The 20,570-nt window shown below is 50.0% G+C and overlaps 1 protein-coding gene across 8 annotated transcripts in view; it reads left to right on the top strand.

Annotated features, from left to right (window-relative positions):
* CADM1 (cell adhesion molecule 1) overlaps nt 1–20,570 on the top strand; it is a 357,922-nt gene that overhangs the window by 294,703 nt on the left and 42,649 nt on the right. For all 8 annotated transcript variants that reach the window (XM_081099027.1, XM_081099025.1, XM_081099024.1 and 5 more), the window contains exons 4-6: nt 3,001–3,138; nt 4,974–5,132; nt 20,129–20,228. In XM_081099027.1, the coding sequence (XP_080955153.1) occupies nt 3,001–3,138; nt 4,974–5,132; nt 20,129–20,228 (397 nt within the window). The remainder of the gene's footprint in view (nt 1–3,000; nt 3,139–4,973; nt 5,133–20,128; nt 20,229–20,570) is intronic.

Raw genomic sequence — 20,570 nt, 5'->3', positions numbered from 1 at the left:
GGAAATAATCACTTAACTGCGTCTCAGGCTGCTCTTGTCCACAGGAACAAGTCCTTTATTTTTCTACATTGGTCACAGTTTCCAACACTTTTGAAGTTTTCCAGACGTTTACCTCAGCCATCAATTTAAAGATGGCTTCAGCTCTTCAGGAAGGTATTCCTGGGATTAGCATCGTTATGGGCATCTCCCTGAAAGGTTAGGGAACTTTAGAGCACAGTTGACCCTCTGGGGTCATGACCCCCTCCACCACCAACTCCCCCACCCCCCGGCACAGTGAAAATCCACAAAGAACTTTTAGTCAAAACTTAACTGCTAGTCGCCTACTTTTGACTGATAACACAAACAGTCCATTAACACATATTTTGTATGTTATATGTATTATATACTGTATTCTTAAAATGCGGTAAGCTAAAGAAAAGAAAACATTAAGAAAAGCATAAGGAAGATAAAATATATTTACTGTATTTATTGAAAAAAATCTGTGATAAGTGGACCCACACAGTTCAAACTTGTGATATTCAAGAGTCAACTGTATACCTGTTGCAAAAAAAAGGAAGCGCTAAGAGGAAAATACTAACAGTAGGTGATCCAGATAGTGACCTGTTTGCTGCCAGTCACTCTGTGGGCCCCAAGCAAGGTCTCGGAGACATTGGTGGTTCTCCTCTGGCCTCATTTGTGTCCACCCCTTCCTCATCCCTGCTCGGAGCCAGCAGATGATATAATAATGTGGAAAGAGCCAGCCATCCGCATCCCGACCATCTCAATCTTAGGGAGAGCATAAGAAATACCAATGGAGATGAACAGCTGGTGCAGGCGGTGAGGAAAGCTAAGGTATCTGAAGGCTTGGCATGAGAAAAGGAGAGAAGGAAGGAAGAATCCCAGCATCACACAGAAAAAGAGATCTGACAGAGACGGTGTTGACACTACACGCCACTGAGACTGACAGTGATAAACTGGATCTGTCCCATCACCAAGAGCGCCCTTCCGGCGTGTTCCCTGAGCTGCGTGGCACCAGGCTCTGACCCGCTCCGGGCTTACTCTTTCCAGGAGCGCGAGCTTCGTGCATGGCACCAGCCTTAGCCACTTGCCCGTCGTGTCCTCAAGGGCCCACCTTCCGTGCCTGCCCCGCACTGGACCTGGGTTTCCTCACACTGAGTGGGTCCCATCAGTCACAGTGATTGACACTCATTTCTACATTTGTGGGGACGGCACTCCTAGTTTTTTTACTCCTTGGTTGTTTGCCTTTTGGCATTTCTTATTCTGTTCCTTAGAGTTCACCAAGATCTTACTATCGTTAGGCTTGGACAATCTCACATTTGCTTAAACAGCATTTTCTTCAAGATCCCTATTGCACTGCACTCAGAATTCAGTACTCTTTGTTGGCACTAGACATCTATTCTTTCTGTGTTTCCTACCAGCTCTCTCGGTACATGCGCTGAGAACCGATAAGCTACCTGATTTTCATCCAGCAAAGATAAGTTACATTTAGGAACTGGCGAGCTGAAGCTGCCCCGTTTACTTGTGTAACTGCCTTTCTGTGTCTCTAAAATGCTAACAGATGTGCAACTCCAAATTGGATATTAGACTCTCTCTCTCTGCTTTTTCCCCCTGAAGTGTAAGCTAGGGTAGTTCTTTCTCATGTTTAACTACTCATTGGGGCCATATCACTTTAGCAACACATCCAATTGAGCAAATGTGCTATTTTTCTCTTTCACGGGGAAGAGAGGAGGCCTGCTTTTGATCTGGTAGTTACCCATCACCACCACACTGTCTTGCTGAGAAACATATGCAGCAAATCATTTCCTTTTCCATCATTCTCTACAGGCATTTTCACCTGCTTTAACTCAGCATAAAAGTCTTCCTTTTTCTACATTGGACCAGAGCAGGTGGAAATCCCAAATACGTGCTTTAATCCCATAGTTTTTTGAAGCAGTATCAGATTTATTATTCAACTTGATCATGGGATGGCATGTGTATACATATTTAATTTCTTGTTTCTCTTCTGAGTCGAGGGACTTATTAATCATGTCTCAGAACTGTCTGCTTCTTCGTGGTGGTCAGGGCACACACTTAGATTCACGCACGGATTTCAGCATTCTTACTGACTTCTGTTTCAAGAAGATGGCACCTCATAGGCAGTTTCACTGTTGCTCAATGTCATGAAAAATAACATGATTTATTCATCATTGTCATTATCCTACGTACTCTTGATTTTATATTCAGCATTTTAGCCACAAAATATTTTTTTATTTTATTGCATGTAGGCTTAATATACTTAGAGAAGGGTGGTGTTAATTCTGATTAATAAAACTACTTACAACTACTTAGTGGTCTTTTGTACCTTTGATTTCCAAAATCTGGGGCATTTAGAATCTGGAAAGTTACTGCGAATGAACGGCATTTCCTGTGTCACTGCATCCTCATGGCAGGATTTTATTATGTGCTGCCCATTGGAGGTGATGATTACATTCTGGGTCTCTGTGAGTGGTTTTGACCGAATGAGCTGCTTCCGAGGCGCACTTTTCTGCGGATGCTCATGGTGAGGGATTCCTTTAAGGGACTCCAAGTTTCTGATCTTTGCTGGTTGACTGTAGATTCTTTCATATGACGATTGAAATCAAACGGCTGAGTTGAAGGAGAAAGATTTCTTTCAGAGACTTCCAGGTAAGGATGATAACTTGAATTGTGTGTACTCCTCTTGCTTTTATCCCTAATATCTATATTGTTATAACTTGGTCACTGATAACTGAGGAGTGAGAGACTGGTCGTTTTGTAAGATACTTCAGGGCAGAAATTCTGAATTGAGCAATTGTGCGTAATTGCCTTTATTTGATGGTGGCTTTGTATGTTTCCCTCCCAGTGGAAGTTTGTTTTAAATTCCCGTCAGCAATGTCCGTTACTTGTCTCTGATGTGAGAGCAATGGTGCTAGTTTCGAATGAATGGAAGGATGCGTGCAGAAGTAGGTTCTGTGTGTAAACGCACACACGTTTGCTTTGCAGTCCCACCACGTAACCTGGTCATCGACATCCAGAAAGACACGGCCGTGGAGGGCGAGGAGATCGAAGTCAACTGCACGGCCATGGCCAGCAAGCCAGCCACCACTATCCGGTGGTTCAAAGGCAACACGGAGCTCAAAGGTGAGGCGCCCCCAGGTCCCGGGGGCGGGTTCCCTTTGGGGAAACGAGAGGGAAATGCAGCCCATGCCTCAGAACAAAGGCGTTCGTCTAGAGGTGGTTGATCATCACGGACTAAAGGCGTGGGGCAGAGCATAACCGCGTGCTCGTGTCCCCATTCCTGTCCTCGTTCTGTGGTGTGGGGGTTGATGGTGGTGGGTGTCACTGTGAACTGCAACCGCTGTCAGAGCTGCCCCAGGGCTCAGGCTGTCCATGCTGTTCCCTCCATTCTCCTTGCTTTTACCCGATGACCCAGGGTGGTCAGAACCCCAAGTCCTCATGTTATTCATTTAACAATGTATCACAGCCTTCACCGTGGGCGCCGCGAGTCATCCTACCCCCGGCCGCCCCTCAGCTGTGCTCAGCGTGCTCTCCTGAGCCGAGGCGGAGAAAGTCATCTTCATTGTGAACCTGCAGACACCCCCTTGCGTGTGAAACCTGCAGTTCAGTCGCCCGTTTCCCGGCTGTTCTGCACAGCGTCTGGTGTGATGGCAAGCAGGCGGCCCTGCTCCCTGTTCCCACTGTCTCCCCAGGCTCGGCCATCCCGGGCTTCCTTCCTAGATCTCAGATAGCTGCTACCTTACCCGCTGCCTTGGCTGGAGGTGCAGCCTGGCCCCTGGCTCCCCTCTGTCAGTTGTCCTAAGCCCTCAGACGTGGTAGCATCCGGTTCTCTAGCAGCCGGCACCAAGGCCTCGGCCGAACTCCCGTCTTGTGACAGAGTGCTGCTGCGTGCCTCCCTTCGCTCTGGTGGGATGTTGATGTGACATACAGCATGGGATTCCGGTGAAGATGACACGAGTGAATATTCGCAGGGCATGTAGCTAGTGTCTGTGTGCTTGTTAAGTAGACGAAGGGCCCCAGGAAGAAAGGAACCGTCCTTAGAAAGGGGACAGAAAGTTCTCTGCCGCGAACCAGATCAGTCTGTGTAACAGCTCCCGTTCCAAACAGCTCACTCTGTGTCACTCCCCTTCCTGGGCGTGGTTTTGAAAGGAAGGAGTTCCCCATTTCCCCTCTGCGTTTCTGTCTGAGTGAACTGAGCCATGAAATGTGTGCCGATAGGGACAAAACATTAAAGGAAAGTTAATGGTGCGGCTTGTCCCAGGGAGGGCGGGGTTTAGGAATGGGCGGCCTTGGCCTATTCATCCCCTCCGGAAGCCTCCCCCTCCGCACGGCTCCCCTCTGGCCTGCCGCCCGCAGCCTGCTTTCTCTCCCCACACCCCTGCGTGCGCTGCGGCCTTTCAAAGGTCTCAGAGCTTAAACATTCCAGTTACAATTTCAATTACGCAAATCCATTTTGTTCCTTTCCGCCTTGATTGATGCTGGTGGGGGTGGGGTAGGGGTGTTTATCCTTCTCCTGATTAAGTTACTGGGGGGCTCTGGGTGACACCCTGGAATTTCTAAACCAAATGACAGCCTAGCGGACGGGTCAAGTTCAGATGGTGGTAGGATGGCACGCTCTTCTCTTCTTTCCTGAATGCCTTGAGCAGTCAGATGTCAAAAAGGTTCAACCGTCAGCTGCCTTTGGGGGAAGTTTTACGACAGAAGAAACATGTGTAATGTATTTAAATGAAAATGGTACATGTTACGTCTAGTTGAAAATATCTGAAAGACCACCCTGCCAGGTTGAAATGTAGGAAATTCTCATTTTCTCCGCCATCTACCCACAGATCATCCTTATCCCAAGCGACTTCCATTCTCTTTGGTAAAATAACATTGGGCTGGGGCGGGGGAACAGAGGATCTGAACACAGCGATAGACATGCTCTCAGCTTCTGGCTTCCTGGTATGGTTTCTCCCCAGGCAAATCGGAGGTGGAAGAGTGGTCGGACATGTACACCGTGACTAGTCAGCTGATGCTGAAGGTGCGCAGGGAGGACGATGGGGTCCCAGTGATCTGCCAGGTGGAGCACCCTGCCGTCACCGGGAACCTGCAGACCCAGCGGTACCTAGAAGTACAGTGTGAGTACCTGTCGCGGCCGTGCTGGCTGCTGTCACAGTCACCACAGACAGAGCAGCTGGTAGCTTAGAAACAACAGCACTGTCTCTCTCACGGTTCTGGAGGCTGGGAGGTCCGAGGTCAAGGCTCAGCACGGTCATGATCTGGTGAGAGCCGCTTCCCGGTGCACGCAGGCACCTTCCCACTGCGACCCCACCCGGAGAAGGGGCTGAAGAGCTCTATGGAATCTCTTTTAATCCCACTAATGTGGCTCTACCTTCAGACCTACGCGCCTCCCAGAGGCTCCACCTCCTGGTCCTGTTCCGTAGGACATTGGGTCTTCAGCATATGGATGTGGGGGCACACAAACATTCAAGCTGTAGCAGTGCCCAAGTGTTCTGTTCTGAGGGCCCAGAGCAGCAATTGCTTAAAACATGTCAGAAGCCATTTATTGAATGCATATGTTCTGGTACTATAGATAGAATTTTTATCTAGTTGTCTTGGTGGAAAAATAAGCAAAGGATTATTTTACTGAAGCACAGCCATATTACTGAGTGCCAATAAGGATTTCGAAAATACTAGATTTAACCTAAATATGAAACTTTAAAATGATTCCAATCTGCTCTAGCATATGAGTTAATTACATTTTTTGAATATTGACTATAATCATTTCTATGTCAACCTCAAAATCTAGGGCAATCTCCTCTCCCCCTTTTTTAACCCCATCGTAAGCACTAAAGTTTTTATAGAAGAGATTTTATTTGCATTCAGCAGTTTGCTTAAAATTGCACATTCTCTTCCATTTTTAGCTTACGTGATACCAGTGAGTGTAAAAGTGGAACCCTTTGGGCGCAGTGCTCAGTCCTGCCGGCTTCACCGGTAAAAGCCGTATCGTGGCGAGTGAGGTTAGCCCCTCACTGTGTCCTGTGGACAGAAGGTGTTCTCTTCATCTTCTCGTAGGGGCTCTCCTACTTGTGAAAAAAATATGTCTTCTGCACAAAACCATCCTCGCACCAAGGTTGCGTCTGAGTAACCACCTTTCACTTTCCATCAAAAGGCTCCTGGAACTTGGCCTCTGGTGGTTCTGGGAGCCTTGAGTGTACAGAGCGAAAAGGCTGCAAGCGTTTGTTAGGGTGGCAGTGCCAGGGGTCCGGTAAGGAAACGCACTGCCCTCCGTGAATTCTTCTGTTACTTCCCTGGGCTGCTGTAACATGTCCACAAACCTGTGACTTGAAATAGCAGAAATGCGTCGTCTCACGGTCCTGGGAGACAGCAGGCTGAAAGCTGGGTGTCGGCAGGGCCGGACGCCCTCTAAGAGCTCCGGGAGGAGCTTCCTGCCTGTTCGGGCTGCTCCTGGCTCCAGGCTTCCTTGGCTGGTGGTCACATCACTCCCTTCTCTGTCTCCATCTGGACGCAGCCTTCTCCTTTCCTGCTTGTCTCTTAGAAGGGCACTAGTCATTGGACTTAGGGCCCACCCAGATAAATCCAGAATGTTCTTATTTCTAGATCCTTTTAATGTAGTTACATCTGTAAAGACTCCTTTTCCAAATGAGGCCAGTCCCAGGTCCCAGGGGTTGGGAAGTTTGGGGACCACCGTTCAGCCTCCTGCAGTTTTCATCACGTGTTTAAATGGAGCAAAACCAGGGGTTAGGCAGGGCACAGAGAGTTTCCTCTGAAAGACCACCGTCCCGTTCCAAGCTTTGCTTATTGACTCTGTGAGCTTGGCTCAGTTTAACATTACATAATGCAGATTTTCCTTGTCAATTCATTTCCTCTACTTCATTATGTAGCTTCATTATGGCAGCTGCTTATAATTTTCATATCACTAAAACTATTGTGGTGTGATGTCCCTATAATGGGAAAACATAAATGATCAGATGTTATCTAAATTGGCAGTTAGTAGATTTCTTTTGACTTTGTTAATATGTAATTCACTTAAGCAAACTTAATATCCATTAACTTCCCTTGTAGGGGCCCATTAGCTTCAATAATACATTAGCTCCTTTGTGAGACCTGAGTGGTACTCACCCAGTTCCCGCCCCAAACCCTTTCAGTAGCTTCCCCAGAATATCTTCTAAAAGCACATGACCCACCACCCGCAACATGACACTCACACCCAGTGCACAGGACTCCAAGCACTGCACTCCGACCTCGGGAGACATGATAATGATATTTATAAGCCGTGTCTTCCATGCTGTGTAGATTCAAGTGGCCTTTGTTCCTTAGGAAAAGAAGTAAAGCACCACCTCTGAATGCATTTTACTTCAGGCCACGACCGCAGTGCCTCCAACCATGAAGACGCAGCTGCTGGCCATGTCCCTCTGCGGCGCATCTCCTCATGGGAGGCCCTGCTCCCTTCTCCCCCGTCAGCCACACAAACAGTGTATCCCTGATACTCCATATTTTGGAACGTATGTAAAGAAAAAAGTCGTCCTGCCTAAAAGAAGGTTAAGAATCGCAAAGCATTTCCTTAATCTGCGTGGAACTGAGAGTCTGGTGTGGCACCCTAAGTGCGACTCTCTGCTCAGGAAAGTCACCCGCAGGCCACTCCCCTCCATCCCCAGAGCTCGACTGAGGACTTTGCGGGGTCAGCCAGGAATGCCCAAGTAGCTTCTTCAGGCACAAGGGGAATTCTCTACATCACTCCTACGGCTGTGCTCTCTGGAACCCAGCAGCTGTGCACAACAAAAAGGCTTAGGCCTCAGACGCCCAAGGCGCTGGGTCACTGGGCACCACGTTCTCCGGCATTGGCCGTGGTGCTGGTGACTCAGCTCCATTCTCCCAGAGGAGTCCTCTCTCCGCAGACAAGCCATGCCGTCTGGATGGCCAGGAGGGAAGGAGGCACTTTAATGCCTGAGGTTCCGTAGCCAGTCCGCATGGATGGTGAGTCATTTTGGATACCCTGTGAGAAGTAACTTTATTTATTGGCTCCAAACCCTTAGAGTCAGCAGTTCTTAACCTTTTTTGGGGATCACTGAGCTCTTTAAAAACCCTTTGATAGCTACAGACCCGGAAAAGATGAACAAAATTACATATTCCCTACATTTTGCTCACAATTTAAGAAGTCTGTTGACCCTACAGTTTTCCCAACTTCAGTGATTTGAGGGCCACTTTCACAAGTTTTACCGTATCAACAGGTTATCTGTGTTCCTGTCCCGTTGAGAATTTATCTTTAAGTCACTTTATTGCTTTAGCCTACTCAAGACCCATATAAAAGATCTATAAAATTATGAGTTTTATTTGCCATATGTATATCTAAATCTAATAAGTATTAGTTAAATAAATGTACAACTTAAAAAGACATACAACTATTATGTTTTAGTGTTTTTTCCTTTGCCACCTAAAAAGATTTCTTATATTATTCATGATAAATAGTAACTATCACCAGGAAATACTGAGTTCATCCGCGAACATCAGAGGAAGAATTGCTCTACTCCGGGTGAATACGGCTACTTTGGGGACAAAGCTAACCTGATAGGATTAGCATTAAGTACACTCACTTGGCTCAGCCGGCCATTTTGTCACATGAAGGCTTATGGAAACCTCTCTCTCAGCTAAGAGGATATGAACAGGGGTAAATGACACATGAGGGATTAAATTCTATATAAATTATGTCCCCTTAAGAATACTATTTTTTAAAAGGAAATGAAATAATGAGAGTCTACATGGTATGCCATTAAATATCTTATTTTAAATGCACCAGGAAAAGGAGGAGCAAGATAAAATGAGCACACTGCTACCATACTGCATAGAAGACAAGGCTTGAGCTACAACTTGGAATTGCTTTTGTCTTGTGGATTTAAGTCCTAATTAACTGAACAAGAATTTTGCAGCATTTTTCGTTAGGACCCTGTATTGGAGGTATCAGGAGAAATTGTGTTGCCCAATTATGTGAAAAATCAGCCAGAAGTGGATGCTGTCACACTTTTAATAATCCTTAGATTTTTGGTGAGTGTAGATATTAATTGTGCAGTATGCATTGAAGTGATTAACATCAGAGTAATTTATCATCTGGAGATTTCTGAACATAAATAAATGAGTTGTTTTGTTCACAAGGTGTTGACCCCGTCAGAAGTAGAGAATTAGAGCTGCCCCTCCCCCTTTTATTATAAATATGAAAGCACCACAATCAGCCAAGTGTTCAGTTATTTGATTTTCTGGGGCATTAGCTGCTCTTGTTTGTGACATTTCCCTGTTGGGTGCTCGTTTGCAAGCTCATTAGGAAGGTTTTCTCACAGGAACGTTGCTGGGAATGGAGAGCGTACAGTAGGGCCCTCCGCTTCCCAGCTTTCGTCCTGAGCCCGGCAAGGACACAGCAGCGTGCGGCTCAACGTGTAACACGGAAAATAATTGTACTTGCCAGCTGGAACTCCAAGCTCTCTTTCCTTAGCTGCTGGGCAGAAACGGTTTTGCTTTTGAATGTTCTGAGCTGTATGACCCTCAGTTCTTCCTGTGCGTCTTTTTCTTGAGGTGCGTGGGGCTGCTGGCGTTTACATCACAGTTGATACAGCAGAGCGGAGCCCGGTGCAGTTGTAACCGGTTAGCGCAGCCTCAGATCGCGGGGGGAGCGCAGGCTTGTCAAATAAGAGGCTGTGTAAACGAGAACAGCTCACTGTGCCTTAAAAGAACACTGTCTCAATAGCATCAAGGTGGCCACACAGAGCGAATGAGCCGGGAGCCGAGAGGAAAGCTGCGACCCTCAGTGCGGGGCCAGATCCCCGCAGACGGGAAGCCTCGCTGTGGACTGAGGTGACCCTGAGCTCTTGAATTCCTGCTGTGGCTACTGCTTTCTCCCGTCGTAGCCTTGCCCTTTAAGATGTCCTTGCCGAACTCCTCATTTTGCGAGGGTTCTGTGTGTGTGATTATTTGTAAAAAATAAAATAAAAATTAAGAGGTGAGTCTTGAAAGGGAGCATGAACAGACCCCAGAAGTGGGTGTTTGGGCGCCTTCCCCGCTCTGATTATCCTCTGACAGTCAGTCATGGACGTGGACATGTTTCAAAGTGCGTGTTACTGACTCAGGCAGGCAGGGGCTTTGTAAACCCATGTTCCCCTTCATCCGAGGTCCAGAGAAGGCGAGAGGTTTGCTTTCATTCCCTCAACTGGGGGGAAATGGGCGTGGAGGGGAGAGTCAGCCCTGCTCTTTATCTGCGTCAGAATAAATATTTCCCCTGTCCATGGGGCCCTGCAGGGAAGGAGGGAGGAAAACCTGGAGATTGGAAGCCATCCTGTTGGGAGTGGCAGGTGGGTTTCAGGAGCAGCTCGTGTCCCACCTCCTTGCCCCGAAATCTGCTCTCAGGTGCACTCTTCACAGCAGACGGCTGGGCCGGCGGGCCTGTTCCTCTCCGATCTCCAGTCTCGTCTCTTTCCTGCACGGAATATACTCTCCCCCCAACTCTCCTTTCTTCCGTTTTGTGTAAAGCAATGCATAGAGTTTCAGGGAAGTTACTTCTGTATTTATTATTCCTCATGAGCAATAAGTCTTGGAGACCCCGTGGTGCACACTGTGTTTTAACCTCTGGTTTTGTATTAACACAAGTTCCGGACCCGAGATGGTCAGTGATGCATCTGCTGGAGCAGGCAGGCGGCTGAGTAACCAGCACACAAGCACAAGGAGCAGATGTTTGGCCAAACACATTGTGAGCAAGACGTGAACGGGCTGAAGGAAGAGAGAGCGCCTGTGCCTCCCCCGGCCTTCGGAAGAGGCCCAGAGAAAGCGCCTCTTCCCACCACAGCCTTCCTGTGCCTCCTGGTCTGGCCTAGTGTGTCTGTGAGAGGCATCTCTGCGCCTGTGGACAGTGCGCATCACCCAGTGTGTCTGTGAGAGGCATCTCTGTGCCTGTGGGCAGTGGGCATCACCCAGTGTGTCTGTGAGAGGCATCTCTGCGCCTGTGGACAGTGGGCATCACCCATTGTGTCTGTGAGAGGCATCCCTGCGCCTGTGGACAGTGGGCATCACCCATTGTGTCTGTGAGAGGCATCCCTGCGCCTGTGGACAGTGGGCATCACCCATTGTGTCTGTGAGAGGCATCCCTGTGCCTGTGGACAGTGGGCATCGCCCAGTGTGTCTGTGAGAGGCATCTCTGCGCCTGTGGACAGTGGGCATCACCCAGTGTGTCTGTGAGAGGCGTCCCTGCGCCTGTGGACAGTGGGCATCACCCATTGTGTCTGTTAGAGGCATCTCTGCGCCTGTGGGCAGTGGGCATCACCCAGTGTGTCTGTGAGAGGCATCTCTGCGCCTGTGGACAGTGGGCATCACCCAGTGTGTCTGTTAGAGGCATCTCTGCGCCTGTGGACAGTGGGCATCACCCATTGTGTCTGTGAGAGGCATCTCTGCGCCTGTGGGCAGTGCGCATCACCCAGTGTGTCTGTGAGAGGCATCTCTGCGCCTGTGGACAGTGGGCATCACCCAGTGTGTCTGTGAGAGGCATCTCTGCGCCTGTGGGCAGTGCGCATCACCCAGTGTGTCTGTGAGAGGCATCTCTGCGCCTGTGGACAGTGGGCATCACCCATTGTGTCTGTGAGAGGCGTCCCTGCGCCTGTGGACAGTGGGCATCACCCAGTGTGTCTGTGAGAGGCGTCCCTGCGCCTGTGGACAGTGGGCATCACCCAGTGTGTCTGTTAGAGGCATCTCTGCGCCTGTGGACAGTGGGCATCACCCATTGTGTCTGTGAGAGGCATCTCTGCGCCTGTGGACAGTGGGCATCACCCATTGTGTCTGTGAGAGGCATCTCTGCGCCTGTGGACAGTGGGCATCACCCAGTGTGTCTGTGAGAGGCATCCCTGTGCCTGTGGACAGTGCGCATCACCCAGTGTGTCTGTGAGAGGCGTCCCTGCGCCTGTAGGCAGTGGGCATCACCCAGTGTGTCTGTGAGAGGCGTCCCTGTGTCTTTGGACAGTGGGCATCACCCAGTGTGTCTGTGAGAGGTGTCCCTGTGTCTTTGGACAGTGGGCATCACCCAGTGTGTCTGTGAGAGGCATCTCTGCGCCTGTGGGCAGTGGGCATCACCCAGTGTGTCTGTGAGAGGCATCTCTGCGCCTGTGGGCAGTGGGCATCACCCAGTGTGTCTGTGAGAGGCGTCCCTGTGCCTGTGGGCAGTGGGCATCACCCAGTGTGTCTGTGAGAGGCATCTCTGCGCCTGTGGACAGTGGGCATCACCCAGTGTGTCTGTGAGAGGCGTCCCTGCGCCTGTGGGCAGTGGGCATCACCCAGTGTGTCTGTGAGAGGCATCTCTGCGCCTGTGGACAGTGGGCATCACCCAGTGTGTCTGTGAGAGGCGTCCCTGCGCCTGTGGGCAGTGGGCATCACCCAGTGTGTCTGTGAGAGGCATCTCTGCGCCTGTGGACAGTGGGCATCACCCAGTGTGTCTGTGAGAGGCATCTCTGTGCCTGTGGGCAGTGGGCATCACCCAGTGTGTCTGTGAGAGGCATCTCTGCGCCTGTGGACAGTGCGCATCACCCAGTGTGTCTGTGAGAGGCATCTCTGCGCCTGTGGACAGTGCGCATCACCCAGTGTGTCTGTGAGAGGCATCTCTGTGCCTGTGGACAGTGCGCATCACCCAGTGTGTCTGTGAGAGGCATCTCTGTGCCTGTGGACAGTGCGCATCACCCAGTGTGTCTGTGAGAGGCATTTCTGTGCCTGTGGACAGTGCGCATCACCCAGTGTGTCTGTGAGAGGCATCTCTGTGCCTGTGGACAGTGCGCATCACCCAGTGTGTCTGTGAGAGGTGTCCCTGTGTCTTTGGACAGTGGGCATCACCCAGTGTGTCTGTGAGAGGCGTCCCTGTGCCTGTGGACAGTGGGCATCACCCAGTGTGTCTGTGAGAGGCGTCCCTGCGCCTGTGGGCAGTGGGCATCACCCAGTGTGTCTGTGAGAGGCGTCCCTGCGCCTGTGGGCAGTGGACCTAGGGAAGCTAGTGTTAATTTGTATTCTTCACTTACTGGTTTTTAACTCGAGGTCAGGTTTTGATCCTGTGAAAGGCTACATGATTGTGAACTGGCATAGAGTCTGAACGAAAGGGGAAATGGCCTCCTCTGTGATGTCCCTGAAGATGCCAACATAAGACGCACCAGAAGCGCTAATTAATGAGCATCGAGGTGGAAGAAAAGAAATCAACCTGAGCTGCCCTCACATTTTGGGAGCTGGACTGACCTTCCAAACGAGAAATGCAGTTATGTTTTGTGATAAGGCTGGTCAAGCAATTAAGTGCGGGGGCCTTGTATGCCAGGGCCGCGGCCGCCTACCAGTCCACAGCTGAAGCGGTGCGCGCCCACCAACAGGAAGCTTCCGCACGGCCAATCACAGACGGCCAGCTGGGCGGCCCAGACCAGGCATCGCTTCAGCTCCAGCCGGTCAAATCATCGCACCTTCTCTTTCGCAGCCTTTCCCCACTCGGTGGGACAGTGCTGAGTTCTGTGCCGCCATTCAGACCGACGTGAGCTTAAATCAGCTCAGAAATTGCAGTGTGCCTATTTGATCAGATAACAGGAATAAGGAGGATTCCTGGTGTGTTTGGTTGCTTGGTTTGTTTGTTTTAGTTAGAGCTAGGAATAGAAACACATACCCTAACATTTCTCCACTTTCTCATTCATTCATTCATTTGGCAAATATGTATTGAATGCCTACTGTGTGCCACCAGGGATACAAAAACCCCAAAACTTTTCTTCCTATAGAGCTAAAGGTCTTGTGCAGAACATCTTGCCCCATGTTCACTTCAGATCTTGAAGGGAGTGAGTGTGCACCCCATTTAAAAAGCACCAGAAACATAACTTTCTACCACAAAAGCCCAGAATACAGGTTGATTCTGTTGGATAAACAGTAATTGCAGAACCTACTAAACGACTTGCAAGTTGCAACAAGAGGAAGGAAGTTGTGTTCTGCTATGGTGATGCGGCTGCTTGAGAAGGAGGACTCCCTGTCCGTCACCAGGTGGGACTCCATCACTCCCAGGAGCCCTCCCCCTCAAGCAGACCCAGAGGAGGCAGCAGGGCCCTCACCTTGCAAACAAGCTAAGGCGGTGAAAATCACTCAGGAAGGTCTGACAGGAGAAAGCAAGCCTTTGGCAGGGTGTTCCACTAACCAGTCCCACACTGCTCTCTAACCACCCATACCTGCTCTCCAACCAGACCGACCCCTGCTCTCTGACCACCCATACCTGCTCTCTAACCAGTCCCACCCCTGATCTCTAATCAGCCCCACATCTGCTCTCTAACAAGTCACACCCCTGCTCTCTAACCAGTCCCACCCCTGCTCTCTAACCACCCATACCTGCTCTCTAGCAAGTCCCACCCCTGCTCTCTAACCACCCACACCTGCTCTCTAACCAGTCTCACCCCTGCTCTCTAACCACCCACACCTGCTCTCTAACCACCCACCCCTGCTCTCTAATCACCCACACCTCTGTTAGAGATGTCCTCCTTCAGGACAGACTCCTCTCCCAAAAGCCTGGGCACCATCTTAGGGGCTGATTCTTGTTTTGAGCACCAATAGCCCCTAAAGCTCACCAAATATCAGGTTAATATTTGCATTGTCGCCTACTCCAAGCTGTAGTAATCCTCCATGATTGACAGAGACTCTTCAGTCAATGCGTCCCCACCCGAATGCATAAGCCGGGCTGTGGGACAGTGGGACCCTCCCCCGGCCAGGCTGTGGGACAGTGGACCCTCCTCCAGCCAGGCTGTGGGACAGTGGGACCCTCCCCCAGCCAGGCTGTGGGACAGTGGGACCCTCCCCCGGCCAGGCTGTGGGACAGTGGGACCCTCCCCCGGCCAGGCTGTGGGACAGTGGGACCCTCCCCCGGCCAGGCTGTGGGACAGTGAGACCCTCCCTCGGCCAGGCTGTGGGACTGTGGGACCCTCCCCCGGCCAGGCTGTACCGCAGGGGGACCCTCCCCCGGCCAGGCTGTGGGACAGGGGGACCCTCCCCCGGCCAGGCTGTGGGACAGGGGGACCCTTGGGTTCTTGACACACTGCTCTCGCTCTCCCTGCTGGGCCCAGAATCAGTGAGCACTTGCTTCGTGGCCGTCCAGCCCCCCGTCACTGGTGTCCCTGAACACTGGGTGGAAGCTCAGGAAGAGCCCTAGTCCCCAACGCAGCGCCCGAAGCGGATTTGCCCACAAGCCCTTGAGCTCGGCTCAGTGAGCACATCAGGGAACGTATGACACCCACATTCCTAACTTAGAATCTCAGGGAGAGAAGGGGGTGCCTGTAGTTCCGAGGGCGACAGGTCTGCTGGGCTGAGGGGGGCCTCCCCCTGGCCACAGCTCTTTTTGCTGGTAGGACGTGGGATGGTGGCATTGCACCCTTTTAAGTGAAGACCGGATGCGTTGGCGTTGGTCTGGACAGAAGACTGGTTGTTTGTACAGGAGAGTGAAATCCAGGTCGGGGCTTTGAGGATCATCTTCTGAGAAGATCATAGGATGTGCGGCAAGGCCAGGCTGGCGTGACGTCAGCTGTAACCTGCCAGCAGCCATCCTCGCCTCTTTCAGACTTTCCTTTTATATATGCACACGTTCCCTTTATAGGGAGAGCAGAGTGCATTTAAAGGAAGCCTCAGCAAATCAGAGCCTCTTTCTAATGTTATTTTTTAATTGGCTGCTACTGTAGTGTGGCCTAAAGCCTTGGTACTTAGCCCTCCATGCACCTCTCACTGATGAAGGGACGTTGATGCTATGGCAGTCTTGCTAAGTGTCTTTTATGGGGGGGCGGGGGTAAAAAATTCCGCTGTATTATGAAAACCTCAGATTCCTCGACCTAATCGGTCGGCTCTTGGTGATGCCATCTCTGTAATTGTAATGTTCCAAAGTGCGTGGACCTGACTGTTTTTCTTACTTCCGTAGCAGCTCCATTCTGCAATGACATGGAGCCGCTCTGAGCATTACATTCCTGGGCAGTTACTGCACTTGGATAGAAAGTGTCACCTGGCTTGTGGCCTATGCCTGACACCACCAGCCGCTACATAAAATGGTCACCAGAAAATGGACTGGGCCTTACCTCATTACTTAAAAATAAATCCTGGCGTCTGCTCCTGTTTCAGAAGAGATTCGGTGGGTTATAGCATTTGATTTATGAACATAATTAAAACATTACTGATGAGCCTGGGCCATGCAGTCAGCCTCCTAACTGCTCAGGATTTTGACAGTCATCCTGCCGCCAGGCTCTTGCTGGGAACTGTTAACATCCCTGCGTTCTAGAGGTGCCAGTGGGACCCCAGGGTTTCCAGTTTCCTGTGGAGAATACGTAAGTTCCTCTCCCGGTGAAAAGGACAGGGAACCGGCCTGTCTTTGCGTTTCCTTCACTCAGGGAGGGATCTGGGCACATAGACCTCTGTTTGGTCCCTCTGGCCCAGCTGGCCTGCGGTCGGATCGTGTGCCTGTAAGTGCTGCATGTGTGACAGGGGAAGACATTGTTTCTGTGTGATACCAGCAAGATGACTGTGTACCTTTTCACTTAGCTATTAAGGTAACTGTGGCAGCTATACCCATAAGTACAGGGTAGTGTGTCTCCAGAAACCTAAGGGGTAAGTTAGGAAAATCAGTTACCAAAAATGAAGGTGCCTGTCCTATGACTTAGTATATGATTTTTAAACATAAATTCCAGATACAGCAAACTTATAGCTTGTTCTTCCTAATTTATGTGAGTAATTGACAACTGGTAAGCAGCTGTTAGTAACGTAAAGAAACATTTACCTAAAACAAACTCAGTTGTACTGAAAAGGCAGAGTGGATTAGATGCTCAGCATCCTCTTTATTATTAACCAGAGGCCTGGTGCACGAATTTGTGTGCAGGTGGGGTCCCTAGGGGTGGCTTGCGGAGATCGGGCCCCAGCTCTCGCCCCCAGGCTTGTAGCCCCAGCTAGTGCCCCCAGCCTCGCAGCCGCACCTGGCACCCTGCCATGCCTGGCGCCGCCCCCTTACCTGCTCCACCATCCCGTCTGTAGGACGATCTGTCGGGGCCAGGCTCCCCACCCAGCTCCCTCAGTGCCTGGGAGTCGGGCGGCAGCCCCGTCCCCACCATCGCCACTGGTCACCTTCTGCGGGGCGATCAGGCTCCCACTAGCACCCGCCTTGGCCTGGCACCACCCACTCACCTGCTCCACCATCCCAGTGCGGTCCCACTCTCATCAGGGCCGGCAGTGCCTCCACTGCCACCCGCTGCCAGTGCCCACCATGTTCCTCGCCACCCCCTGGTGGTCAGCACACGTCATAGTGAGCAGTCGAACTCCCAGTGGTCGAACTCCCGGTCGAACAATTTGTATATTAGGCTTTTATTATATAGGATGGAAGTTGAGCATGTAGAACCCTTAGTGGCTATGCTGAAAATATATCCTCTCTGCTTGCTTGTAAATTACACATGGGGGGAAAAGCCTTGGACATAACCTTTGCTTCCCCTTAATTTCTGGGCTGAAGTCAGCAGTGCATGGAAAACGTAGCCCTTCCGTGCCGGGAGCCGGTCCATGCTTGCTGTTTCAAGGGACCTGGCGTATATGGCATACTGTTCTTGATATGTTTGCTCACCTTCTAGGCACTATGTGTTTTAACCAAGGTCACCTCTCTGAGAAAGGTTGTTTCCCCAGGTAGGGATTTTCCCCTGAAGTTAGGGAGGGAATAAAACCCCTTAACTAAGTGCCAGGCGGGTAATTAATCACTTTAACTACGAACAATCATGCTTAAGCTACATAATCTTTACTCCCTGGAATGGAGATAAGAAACGCCCTAACCTTTGGAATAGAGATTGATAGGATTGGAATCAACTGGTATAAATACAGATGTAACAAGTCAACAGGACACAGAACTTAGAAGACAGAACCTACACACAGAACCTACACACAGAACCTAGAGACAGAAGAACTTCACTGGAGAGAACATGGCAAAAGATCCTGGACAGAAACTGGCCACAGAACCTAGAGACAGAACCTAGTGAGAGAACCTGGCTGAAGAACCTAGAGACAGAACGTGGCTACAGAACCTGGATAGAACATGGCAAGAGAACCTGACTAGAACCTGGTGACCAAACCTGGCTGGAGAACCTGGCGAGGGAACATGGCTACAGAACCTGGCTGGAGAACCTGGAGAACCTGGCTGGAGAACCTAGTAAGAGAACATGGACACAGAACCTGGCTGGAGATCCTAACCAGAACTTCGCGGGAGATCCAGACCAGAACTTGGCTGGAGATCCTGGCTAGAGATCCTGGCTAGGCTGCTGATCAACTGAACGCTGTCTCCGTGTCATTCCTACTTCGCCAACTCCGTCCACACCTTTGGGGACCCCTTGACCTGCTGGGGTTGGACCCCAGCACTTCCGGGAGTCAGAGATTAACCTGTAAGCAGACGTTACATTTCAGCCCGAGTTTGGGGCTTTCCATTTAGTCTCACCCAGAAAGGTTCACGGGTGAGAATGACAGAGGCTCCCGACCAGGGACTCTGTCACTGATGCTGTGTCAGAGTGAACGGTAAGGGAGCAGGTCCCGTGTGATCTCTGCTATTGTTGTTGCTGTTGGGTGCATCCGGAAAGCAGCCATCCCTGGAGAAAAGCTCCTGTGCAGCCTGGCCAGCAGGGTCCTGGCTGAGACAGGCCGAGCCCTGGGTCCCTGTGTCCTCCTGGTTCCATAGGATGAATGTTCATGAGCAGCCACTGCTTGTAAAGGCCAAAGGGCTGTTGTTTAGGTCTGTGATTGTCTGACAAGGGTGAGTTATGGAAATTATTTTGGCCTTTCAGCCAATTGATGTCTTACCCTCTCACATTTATTACTCTTGGGAACATTTTCAAAAATATGCATTTATAGAGTCACAGAATTAAGTGAGAAACTGATTTAGGGATTAATAGCTTGTTCAGAATAGACAAAAAAATAAAAGTCCAGTTTCATCAGGTTTTATTTTATTTGTAAATGTATCTGCTTGGATATTTAACTCCAAGCTCTTCTCTCCCCTCCCTAGTCCCTGCCCCTCCCTCATTCAGCTCTCACACGCTTACAAACTCAGTTGTTTTTTTTTTTTTGGGGGGGGGGGTTTGTTTGTTTTTAAATATATTTTTATTGATTTCAGAGAGGGAGAGAGAAACATCAATGCTGAGAGAGAATCATTGATCGGCTGCCTCCTGTACGCCCCCTACATGGGATTGAGCCGGAAACCCAGACATGTGCCCTTGACCAGAATCAAACCCGGGACCCTCAGTCCGCAGGCCAATGCTCTATCCACTGAGCCAAACCAGCTGGGGCACAAACTCAGCTTTTAAGCAGCTAGTGGACATAAGAATAGCTGGATCACCTACCTAAGTACTTCCCCGAACACTTGGATTGTTATTGGAAAACATGGTTTTGAATCAGAAATTTCTCCCAATACGCATTTTGTGGGACTCTCAGGTTTATTTCTACTTTGTTCTCCGCACCAGTGTTCTCATCCCCAAAACCGGGGCTGTTTCTCCACCAGTTTCGGTCCCCAGGACAGGCTGGCTCTCAGGAGACGGTTGGCGCCCTTCCTTCTTGTTTATGTTCACATGTGAGAAGCCAGAGTTCAGTAAGAGCCACCAGAACCTCCCATCTCCTCGTCTTTAAAGCCGTTTGAGTAGAACGCGGGAGTTGTGCATAGAAGAGGCAAACTGATTAATATGCAGTGTCACAGCTTATTGTCGCATAGTAACATATGACATATGATAAAATGTATCCATTCCAAGCGCCACAAATATCTGTGGCTTCACCTCAGCATGAAAGCAAATGAGTTTCCTTTAGCTTGAGTGAGTCTGGAGATAAACTTCAATGTAACAAAATGTCTTTCACAGGAAATATTTGATGTGGCGCAGTTGGCTTATGAATCTCTTATCTATTCGTAGTTCACTCCTTAGCGTTATTAGTCAATTTAATTTGAGCAAATGCCAGGATTACTAACTAATTAGAAGGGAGTTAGGGAAGGCAGAGGGTGGGGACGGTGGGGGCTGGTACTCCGGGGCGTGTGGCAGCCAGCGTGTCTGATTGTGCCTGACGATACCATTTGCTAAACATTGTACTTTGTGTTGTTGTCATACAGATAAGCCTCGGGTGCATATTCAGATGACTTACCCTCTACAAGGCCTGACCCGGGAAGGGGACGCGCTTGAGTTAACCTGTGAAGTCAGCGGGAAACCCCAGTAAGTTCTCAAGGCCATGGTTGGCGGGGGTCACAGCAGGAAACGTCACCACGCAGAGATTGGCCTGTCACTCTCTCCTGCTGTAAAGGTGGAATATTTTTCAGGAAATAAAAGAATATTCAGTGGACTAAATATCGGTGGTTCTTAAAGGTGACCTTAGAGAGAAAAATGAAATACCAGCTAACATTGAAATCTCAGCTAATTCTGTTTTATAATCAGCAACATGATTGTCAGAACTGTTGTCTCTCATACACAAAAAATAATCCCAATAAATTGTTAGTGTGCCCACAATCTAATGATACATCTACTCCCTCCGTGTTCATGTCTAAGCTGCCGGGAAGA

This window comes from Myotis nattereri (assembly GCF_964212035.1).
Source record: "Myotis nattereri genome assembly, chromosome: 9".
NCBI lineage: Eukaryota > Metazoa > Chordata > Mammalia > Chiroptera > Vespertilionidae > Myotis > Myotis nattereri.
Note: the sequence above shows the minus strand (reverse complement) of the source record. Positions and strands in the feature narration are given on the sequence as shown.